Source organism: Callorhinus ursinus, unplaced genomic scaffold (genome assembly GCF_003265705.2).
Source record: "Callorhinus ursinus isolate GAN/ISIS: 27379988/994484 unplaced genomic scaffold, GSC_fseal_2.0 scaffold9, whole genome shotgun sequence".
NCBI lineage: Eukaryota > Metazoa > Chordata > Mammalia > Carnivora > Otariidae > Callorhinus > Callorhinus ursinus.
In genome coordinates this window covers 17,406,037-17,417,132 of record NW_027397071.1, presented here as the reverse complement: position 1 = coordinate 17,417,132, position 11,096 = coordinate 17,406,037, and the positions used below count along the sequence as shown (strand labels likewise).

The window sequence follows — 11,096 nt, the reverse complement described above, 5'->3', positions numbered from 1 at the left end:
CTCAGGCTGCCCAATCAAGAGAACATAAATAAAGGGTAATATACATCATTCAATAATTTCCATGATTTTACTGGGTCAGGCAATGCTAATTGGTGTCATACAATCTATTTTGCATCATTCAACAATTTATGCCCAGGAATAAAAAATATTCTACAACAGGCATAATCTCAACTATGTTTCACAAAACATACACATACACTCAGTAGTTACACTGGTAATAATCCTGTGCCCATTTAGCTTCATGATGTTTCTGACAATGGTACCAAGTATTTTATGGGCGGATAAGCTTATCCTTCAACAAGCTATAGGTCAAGATTCTTGTTTTCCCCAACCTTGTTTACTTCCCTAAAGATATCATAAGAAAGCAACTATGTGAGATATGTATATTGCTCTTCCTTGACCTGCCAGATTTACAGGGCCAGCAAACCCCTTCTTGAACTTTCAAATTCACCTACACAACTACCTGTTCCCACATGTCCCACAACTATGTCAAATTTCCTCATCTTCCACTTCTACCACCTCATCTCAGCATCACCATCCATCTGGTTGCTCTAACCAAAAACAGATTAATCTTGCAGTCCTCTCATTTCCCATCATTCAATCACCAATTCTATCTACTACCTGTTTTTTATGTATTTATTACCCCAAACTAGGCCCCAAACTAACTTTACTTGTCGTCCTCCCAATCTATTTTCCATGCTATTGTTTCTGTGACTTGCTACCACAGATTAGATGACCATTTCCTAATATCTGCCACTGGATGTTGGTAAAAATGACTTCTAGCTAAAACACTTTCATTTGTTTGCTTAGATTATACTCATTCTCCAAAGCAGCTATCTTAGAAGATAAATTAAATCTGACCTTTTGATTCAAAAACTCTTCATGTTTAGTGCATTATAAAATGATTTCTATTACTGTACTATTGTTTCATTGTTTTTTTTAATATTAAAGTGAAATTAACTTTTTATTTTTTTTAAGACTTTATGAGAGAGAGCATGAGCAGGAGGAGCAGCAGAGGGAGAGGGAGAAACAGGCTCCCAGCTGAGCAGGGAGCCCGATGTGGGACTCGATCCCAGGACCCTGGGATCATAATCTGAGCCGAAGGCAGACGCTTAACCATCTGAACCACCCAGGCGCCCTGTTTCATTGTTTTTCTTAATAGAATTGTCTCTTTGGCCTCTTATAATCTTGGTTTAAGTTAAAGGCTTTCCTTTAGTGAAAAAGTGGTTTAATTCTTAATTAGCAGAGACTGAGTGATTGAAATCTATATATCAAAACCTCACATTTTAACTATTGGTTAAAAATCTGTGTTCTCAATATTTTTCATTCCTAGGCAAAATACTGTGTTGCTATTTGTGGATTATAGAAAAAGAGGAAATGACAGGGAAGGTAATGTTCATGAGTACACTGAAATATATGACAGACTGATAGAATGAGGTAGTGAAGCTTTAAGAATCACATCTTCAGGGGCACCTGGGTGGCTCAGATTGTTAAGTGTCTGCCTTCGGCTCAGGTCATGATCTCAAGGTCTTGTGATTGAGCCCCACGTCAGGCTCCCTGCTCAGCGGGGAGTCTGCTTCTCCCTTTCCCTCTCCCCCCCCCCACAGCCCCCAGCTTGTGCTCGCTCTCTCTCAAATGAATAAATGAAATCTTAAAAAAAAAAATCACATCTTCCTTCACTTGGTTGTGCTTCAGGTACTTGGCCAAAGAAATTTATTTCCTGCCACCACTTGAAAAACATTCAATATCTTTACAAATTCTCTCCAAGTCTTTATCAAAATTGTGAACAGATTAGAATTTCACTCTTTTTTCCTCCAACAATATTGACCAAAAGACAAAATTTGACAGAAAAGATAAGATGGAATGAGAAATCTATAAAGGAATATATATATATATATATATATACACACACACACACACACACATTCCTCTACCAAATATTTGACATGTGTTAATATAAAAATGCCATACCTGCTCTTCTCCGGGACTCCTGTATATATGCGTGCATAAACTGAAGGCCAAATAATTCCCGTTCCTCTTCTTCATCTATGCTTTCACTGGGAGGAAGTGTTACTTCCAATTTCAATGGGTTGTCTCTGAAGTTGACAAACCTAGCAGTTCACCAAAAAACAGTATTTTTATAGATGCCATAGAAGTGTACATTTATTTCTCTGAGGTAAAATCAAATGATAATACACTAAATTACTTTTTTTTAAACTGGTTTCAATAACATTTTGGTGAAATGTGATAAATCCTAAGAATCTTTTAAGTTTCTTTTCCAGAAGAAAAAAAACACTAGCTTTAGACAACTCATTTTCAAAGCTTATAGAAGCAACTATTAATCCCTAGTATGTATTTAATATGGTGAAGTTTCTGCATATTTTATAGACTTGTGTCTTATACATCACTGTATCTTCATTGAGTACAGGACTCAGCAGTTGCTGAATAGGTGAATGAATGATTTTGTTATGGAAGTTGTGGGATTTGATGTGAATTCTCTTAAACGTTCTCTGTCAGGAAATTAAATTTTGGAAGGAAGATACTTGAGGGAGTTCTGAGAGTAATTAACTTAGTAAAAAGTTGTATTTATTCTATCTGTAACATAATTGCCTGTGTCCACTGTGGTCATTTAGAAGGAAAATAAGCACTATTTTTATGCCTTTGGTTTTTATTTGTAGATGAGATTTGTTAGCAGTTCCAAAGACGGTTTTCATAAAAATGTCACGAACTGAGGGCATTCCTGAAAGCCCATAGGCCCAGTATGGCTTTTGTTTCAAGAATTCTTTCTTGAATAATTTTGGCCAGTATTATGTGAATCCTACTTATAAATTATAGAATTGCAAAGTTGGAAAAAGTTTTAAATATATTCATTCATATGAATGAGAACTCAAATCCATTAATAACAATTTCTCTATATTACCTTGTTCTGCAGCCAGAAAGGAACATGTCAGTTTTGTGTCTACAACTTTTACCTCAGATTAGTCATCTCTTCCATGCACGCTGGAATATCTTGCAGTTTATTGTTGCTGAGAACAAGAGTACCCAGATTTTTCATACTGCTGATTGTTTCTGGCAAGCATGTTATTTCATTCCGTTGCAGCCATAATGTATGTAGACTCTGCATTCTGATGAATTAAAAGAGGTTTCTGCGATTAATCATACATAATATGAAAACCCTGGTTCTTATTAACCTAAAATGAAACAAATGTCATCTTTCATAACATCTCCTTTAACTAGTGTACCAGTCGAGTTAACTGACTTCATGTTACCTGATCATTAGGGAAACTGCATTGGAGGGTTAATCCCTACAGTACACTTCTCAGCATGTGGTAGTAGAAAGGAAACCAACATATTTTAGAATTCTTCACTATTCTCATAGGATTTCTTAAAGAACAGCTATAAATGTTATCTAGTCTGAACTAGAGTGTTAAGAGAAAAATCAGAAATTATGAATATGCCTGTTTGGGTAAGACAAGTATGCATAATGGTTAACAGCATGGACTGTGGGCCAGGCTGCCTAGGTTCACACTTATACTGTGATCTTGAGCAATTTACATCTCTACATTAGTTTTCATCCATTTGTAAAGCCCGCAGAGGGCCTGGCATGCACAATGTAATGTTGTTACTGTGTGGCATATTTGTGTCAACATGTTGAAGTCAGAGCCAGTTTTTCTCTCCCAAAGCCCTTATACTTAAGTAAATGAAAATATTGTTAAAAAGTAGCATATTTAGTACTGCATGGGTCTCTTCTGATTGATTACGCTTGGGGTCCCCTTTGTTTTGTTATTTATTATGGATGGCTTCAACACATCTGTTAATAGCACAGAATATTATATATTTACCTTTCTATGGTATCAGGAAGTTGTGCAAGTCTGTTGCTCCCCATGTCGAGCCATTCAAGAGCAGGCATGTTCAACACAGCTGGAGGGATTGTAGTAAAGTTGTTCATACTCAAATCAAGGTGCGTAAGCTTTAACAAATTGCTGAGCTGAAAAGGCAAGCAAGGTTTTTCAAAATGAATGTCCACGATGTAAACTACTAGAACACTCACATTAGTAGTGCTTTTTCACTTCAAAGACTGTTCACCTTATGCTTGGGTTTTTTTTTAGTCCTCATCGTCCACAATAACTTTGAAATAAAAATAAAGCTAAATAACCTCCAGAGAAATGAAAAACTCTTATAGAAAGCTCATCTATTCAAAGAAAATTAATCTTCCAAATACCCAAGTTCCAGCACTTATAGAACCTGCTTGTGTTTGCTTGTATTTTCCTTTCATCCTGCATTTGAGATTTATATGGGAAAACCCAAACTTCAAAATAATACTTATCTTTATTGAACCTTTTTTGTGTCTGATACTTTACATATGCTATCTCAGTCATAGCATTTACTGTTTGGTAATTCTATTTTCTCAATGAAAACATCAATAAAAGTTTATTGAGAATGATATCCCAAACACCAGTGTGCTCAGCTTAAGAAAGAAAATATATTCAGGGGTGCCTGGGTGGCTCAGTCGGCTAAGTGATTTGGTTTTGGCTCAGGTTGTGATCTGACGGGTCGTGAGATGTCCACCCCACCCCACCCCTGCCATCAGGCTCTGCACTCAGCAGGGAGTCTGCTTGGGATTCTCTCCCTCTGCCCCTTCCTCTACTCACTCTCTCAAATAAATAAATCTTTTTTTTTAAAGATTTTATTTATTTGAGAGAGAGAGAGAGAATGAGAGATAGCACGAGAGGGAAGAGGGTCAGAGAGAGAAGCAGACTCCCTGCTGAGCAAGGAGCCCGACGTGGGACTCGATCCCAGGACTCCAGGATCATGACCTGAGCTGAAGGCAGTCGCTTAACCAACTGAGCCACCCAGGCACCTTCAAATAAATAAATCTTTAAAATAAAAAAATATATATATATATATATATATATTTTGCTATGACTGCCTCCTATGTGTTCCTCCCTTCTTCCTTTCCAGAGGGAACCCCTCTCCTGAATTTGGTATTTACTATTCCTGTGCATGTTTTCTTGTTTTCATTACTATACATAAATAGATGTTTTTAAATATTTCTCTGTAATTACTATTATATGTTTTCATAAACAAAATTTAGTATTTTTATTTGAAGATTATGATACTGTACTTCCCTTAACTTGCTTTTTTCTCTTAATATCAGTGCCTCAATGTATTCATGTTGATGCTTACAACTCTAGTTTATTCATCAACAAGATGAGTATCTTATTTCTGTTTTATAGACAAAATGGTTGAGAAAGACCATGTAACTAGAAATGATGGGTGATGGGCACTCAAGTTTTCATGGACCTAAAGCCACAAAATTTCTAAACTCTTTCCATATAACACTGTAGTGAAAGTTTCAAAATGTGAGAATTTAGTTAACTTTTCCAAAAAGCTTTCTATTTTATCTAGGCAAGTTCTGTTTTATTATCTCAGGGAATGTTAAGACTTGTTCCATATCTTTAACACCACAAAAAAAAAAAAAAAACACAAATACAGTGTTTTCTGGGTAATGCAAAAAAGCAGGTTTCCATTTAGTAGGTAATCTTTGTCCAAGCTTTAGAATTCAAGCCATGAATAAAACACTTTTTCAAAATCAGACTTTGAAATTTTTCAAATGGTTTAGAATGGAATATAAAAAGATTGTTTTCAGTTGGCATAAATATGTTTGTGTGTATACAGTGTGTGCAATGTAGTGGCTGAGACATAAGTCTCTTCCTGTTACTGATTTCTGAGTCACACTAGAACCCTTTGATTTTATATTGAAAGATATTCACATTATTATAATAGTCTTTATTTTGCATATGTGAAAATTGAGACCTCTTTATGTAAAGTGGTGAGTTCAAGGTTTCACAGATAATTTAGAAGGCATACTTGGAAATAATCCCAGGGTCAAGATTTCAGTTCAATATTTGTTTCAGTAAAACCTATTTCTTATGTGAAAAAGTTAAGGAAAACACAGGTTAATAGACATGCCCAAATTCATACAGCGTTTTTAGTGATGGAACCAATCCTAGAAAGAAAATCACAAGAATTAGAAGTTCAAAATAAAATATTTATTGGACCTCTTGTAGTTATAAAGAAATTGTCCCTATGATCATCGTTTTCATAAATAAGTGCATACATTTCATTAAGTTGAACTATTCAAAGATGAGAAAGATATAAATGTAGAAACTTGTTTTACTTGCAAGAGCAACAATAATTGGTGACATATTTACTGGTGTGGGAAAAAAAGTGATACTCTCACCAAAAATAGTGGAGAATGGGAGAAGGGAATAGTCTATTTTGTTTTGAGTTTTATTATGTTTCTTAACTTTCATCTTGCAAAGTCAGTACCTTGGAAATTTTCTTTGCTGATTGTAAGATCATTAAATATGTTTGAAAGTGTCTCTATCGCTATGATTAGCTTGGTTTTACTAATAACAAGTCACCATACCAGATCAAAATTTGAAGGCTTTGCAAACCCATTGCTTTCTTTTATTCGGCCGAGCCTAAGAAACTAGCAAAGAAACACTTTTCCGAAACTGAAGAATTCATTTCTTACCACTTCACCTCTATCTCAAAAACTGATCACTCTGTAAAGACCAACTAGTAAACAAAAGAGTTTTTCCATCACCATATTGTCTGTGATTTGTGATAATCATTTATTCAATAAGCATTTATTAAGTAACAACTACAACTTAGGCTGTGCCTTCAATTCTGGAGATAGAAATAAATAAGACTCTTACTCTGACCTTTAAGATCACAAATGATGTCAGTACTGCATCGTTTATGTTAAGTAGATATTTCTCTAATTAAAAATATGTGTTAAAATAATAGGAAACGATAATCACTAAATATTTTCTGAAATAAAATTTATAGCATTTCTTCGTTAGTGTTATTTTTGGCAATCACACAGCTGAGAAGTAAACCAGTATTAGGTAGACAATAAGTCATAGACACATGTCTTTCTGACCTCTTGTGGAAGATCACAGATGTCTCTGTTTACAGCAAGTTCTAGTTTCTCCAACCTGGCACAATGACTTAGTTCCCTGGGGACAGTCTTGATCTTGTTGTAACTAAGAATCAGCTCCTGAAGTTTAGTGAGAAGTCCTACAAAAAAATAATACAGGATAGAGAGCAGATGGATATAAAATAATGTTTCCAGTTATTTAAGCTTTACAGCATAACTTACTTGCCAGTTTCGTATTGGCAAATCACACTTCCCAGGTTCTTCCCTTTTCCCAGTGTGTGTCCTGCCCCTTCTAAAGATAAGGAGATTTATCAGTGCTCTAAGAAAAAATATGGTTTGTTTGGGTTTTTTTTTTTTTCATCTTGTTTCATCTCCTATATTATGGCCAATTTTCCATTTAGGGATTTTTTTCCTCATCCAAGGTATCTTTCTATCTTTCTTACCTTCTAGGCAAGTTCTCTTGCCCAACCTGTTCTCTTCTAGGAGGATTAACTGAACAAGATACATTGTTTCCAGAATCTATACAATGTTTCCCAAGAGACTTTTCTTGCCTTGAAATCTTATCTTGAATCAGTTCTGTAAATCCCAGAAACTTGGATCCTCTAGAAGCTTCAATTTAAATGTCTACAATTTTCTCAAGACTCGGGGCTATGTAAAGATGATGTCATTTTTCCATGTATCAAAAAAATTCTCAGTAAAAAACCCGGGAATAAAAGCAATCTTCCTTACCAATTCCTTGTGGTATCTCTGAAATTGTGTTTCGAGATAAATCTAATACAAGGAGGTTCTGGAATCTTCCAATGAATTCAGGAATTTTCAATAAACCAGTTCTATGAAGTTGCCATTCCTGTAGCTGATTCAATTTCAGTAGAGAAGAAGGGAGGGTCTAAACTCAAGTAAAAGAAATGACAGAATTACTATATTATTTAAATATTTTAGTATCATGTCACACTGAAGTATAATTGTAGAGATATTACTTGATTTGTAAAAGAACTTTGGATTATTTTTTCCTTAATGGGTTATATTTCCAAGTGCTTTGTGTTACTTCTAAGTTTTAAGACCTTTACTTTGGGGGTACAGGTACTAAATCTTCAAATCCCAATCAGAATAAACAAAGATAATGTATTTTGGTCAATAGTACACACCCATATAACAATGTCCTAAATATATTGTTGTATTAGGCTTTTTTAGAGTACATATATAGTTGAAAATGAGAATATGGTGGTTAGAGAAATAAAAAATCATTTTAGTCAATAATTCAAATTTCTCTTTGCCTTATATTTTGAAATATTTTGTAAGTTTTTTTTACAAATTTTTTAATAAAGACTTTAAGAGTTTCAACCTTTCTGAACTTTACACCTTTTCCCTTTCAAGCTAAAATAGCCCAAAGAGGGGCGCCTGGGTGGCTCAGATGGTTAAGTGTCTGCCTTTGGCTCGGGTCGTGATCCCGGGGTCCTGGGATCGAGCCCCACATCAGGAGCCTGCTTCTCCTTCTCCCTCTGCCTCTCTCCCTGCTCATGCTCTCTCTCTCTCTCTCTGTATCTCTGTGTCTCAGATGAAAATAAAATCTTTAAAAATAAAATAAAAATAGCCCAAAGAGAAAATAACCTGCTAGCTAACTATACCTACATGTATGAAAACAAACACTGACCCAAGGTATAGATACCCTTATAAAAATTAGAGCATGCCTAATGTAATTAAGCAACTCTGTGTGTGTGTGTGTGTGTGTATTCATGAGAGAGAGTATGAATCAGGTAGTAGCCCTCAAAAAAAATGAATATCCTATTCCATTTTGTGGACTTATAGCTGGGCATTTGTTTGGAAAAGCTGTATGATTTTTGTCAGGCAGATGGTCATCTTTTTTACGGAAATGAGAAGTTGCTTACTAGTAGGATTAGTAGGAGAAAAAAATGCAAATGACTTGTTTAGGCAGAGTTGAAGAAAATTGAGCTTTTACCAAAAAAATGTGAAGTTATATTTCTTTTCAGTTGTTCATGTTGCCCAAATTCATTTGGTGTATTATTAAAATTAGAATTTCTAACTATTCTGGACTTAAATCACACAGTCTCAGAATCATTTTCTCAACTCTCCCACAAAACGTAAAATACAGAAAATCAAATATTACTTCTATGAAGCTTACCTTCCATTCCTCTTTCTCTATCTTCAAAATGACTCTTCCATCTTCCCTGATGACCTTTTCTTTTAGCTTGGTTAAGCTTACTCGTTCTTCCCAGATCCTCACTAGCCTAAGAGAGCAGACAACATTTTAGATCACCAGTAATGACATACATAGGTAGCATTCACTTTTATATAAAAAGTGATCCATCAAAAACAACCATTTGATCGGGGCACCTGGGTGGCTCAGTCATTAAGCATCTGCCTTTGGTTCAGGTCATGATCCCAGGGTCCTGGGATCGAGCCCTGCATCGGGCTCCCTGCTCAGCGGGAAGCCTGCTTCTCCCTCTCCCACTCCCCCTGCTTGTGTTCCCTCTCTCGCATTCTCTCTCTCTGTCAAATAAATAAAATAAAAATCTTAAAAAAAAAAAACCAACTACCATTTGATCGATAGTATCTGGAAATCAGAAAAGAAGTTGTTTTGTAAGAATTATAAATATGATTGGAATCATAAAGCCCTATATTTAAGTTTTGAAAAGTGTCATAACTCTCCATAGATTTAACTAATAGCTTTATTGAATTATACATAATTCACATACCATAAAATTAATCTTTTAAAGTATACAATTCAATGGTTTTGGATATATTCACAGAGTTGGCTCAACTATCACCACTATCAGATCCAAAACATTTTCATCATTCAAAAAAACTCCACACCCAGTGCAAACTGGTGCAGCCACTCTAGAAAACAGTATGGAGTTTCCTCAAAAAGTTAAAAATAGAGCTACCCTACAATCCAGCAATTGCTCTACTAAGTATTTACCCAAGAAATACAAAATACCAATTCAAAGGACAGCATTATCTACAACAGCCAAATTTTGGAAACAGCCCAAGTGTCCATGAACTGATGAATGGATAAAGCAGATGTGGTAATACATGTATATACACATATATACATGTATGTATATGTACAGATGCATATATATGTATATACATAAACAATGTGTATATATATATACACACACACACACATATATATGGGATATCAGCCATAAAAAAGAATGAAATCTTGCCATTTGCAGCAATATGGATGGAGCTAGAGAATATTATGCTAAAGCGAAATAAGTCAGAGAAAGACAAATAGCATATGATTTCACTCATATGTGGAATTTCAGAAACAAATGTGCAAAGGCTGGGGGAGAGAGAGAGAGAGGCAAACCAAGAAAAAGATTTTTAACCACAGAGAACAAACTGATGGTTCCCAGAGGGGAGGTGGGTGGGGGATGGGTTAAATAGATGATGGGGATTAAGGAGTGCACTTGTGATGAGCACTGTGTGTTGTAAGGAATTGATGAAATTACTATATTGTACACCATAAACTCATACAACACTGTATGTTAACTAACTGGAATTAAATTAAAAACTTTAAAAAATAAAATAAAAAGCCATACCCATTCCTCCCTTTCCCAGCCCCTGGTAACCACTGATCTACTTTCTATCTCTATGAATTTGCCTATTCTGGACATTTCATATAAATGGGATTATACAATACATGGTCTTTCCACATAGTGTAAGTTTATTCAGAGTTCACCCATGCTGTAACATGTTTCAGTACTATATTCCCTTTTATAGAAGAATCATCTTCCATTGCATGAATATACCACATTTTGTTTATCTGTTCATCAGCTGATGGACATTTGGGTTAATCCCACTTATTGGCTATTATGAATAATGCTACTATGAACATTTGTGAACAAGTTTTTATGCAGACATGTTTTCCTTTAATTTGGGTATAGTCCTAGGAGTAGAATTGCTGCATCCTATTGTAACTGTATTTTTAACTTTTTTTTTTTTAGGAACTACTAAACTGTGTCCAAATTGCTTGTACCATTTTACCTTCCCTCCAGCAGCACATGAGGTTTCTGATTTCTCCATATCCTTGACTACTTTTATTATCCATGGTTTGAATCATAGCTATCCTAGTGAGCGTGAGAGTGGTATCTCACTGTCCTTTCGACTTGCATTTATTAGA

At 35.2% G+C, this 11,096-nt stretch overlaps 1 protein-coding gene across 4 annotated transcripts in view; it reads right to left on the bottom strand.

Annotated features, from left to right (window-relative positions):
* The window catches only part of LRRC39 (leucine rich repeat containing 39), a 37,523-nt gene that overhangs the window by 9,182 nt on the left and 17,245 nt on the right, over positions 1 to 11,096 (bottom strand). For all 4 annotated transcript variants that reach the window (XM_073896254.1, XM_073896256.1, XM_073896253.1 and 1 more), the window contains 6 exons: positions 9,090 to 9,195; positions 7,679 to 7,835; positions 6,953 to 7,089; positions 3,843 to 3,988; positions 2,973 to 3,125; positions 1,972 to 2,111 (listed from right to left, as the gene is read on the bottom strand). In XM_073896254.1, coding sequence (XP_073752355.1) covers positions 1,972 to 2,111; positions 2,973 to 3,125; positions 3,843 to 3,988; positions 6,953 to 7,089; positions 7,679 to 7,835; positions 9,090 to 9,195 — 839 coding nt within the window. The remainder of the gene's footprint in view (positions 1 to 1,971; positions 2,112 to 2,972; positions 3,126 to 3,842; positions 3,989 to 6,952; positions 7,090 to 7,678; positions 7,836 to 9,089; positions 9,196 to 11,096) is intronic.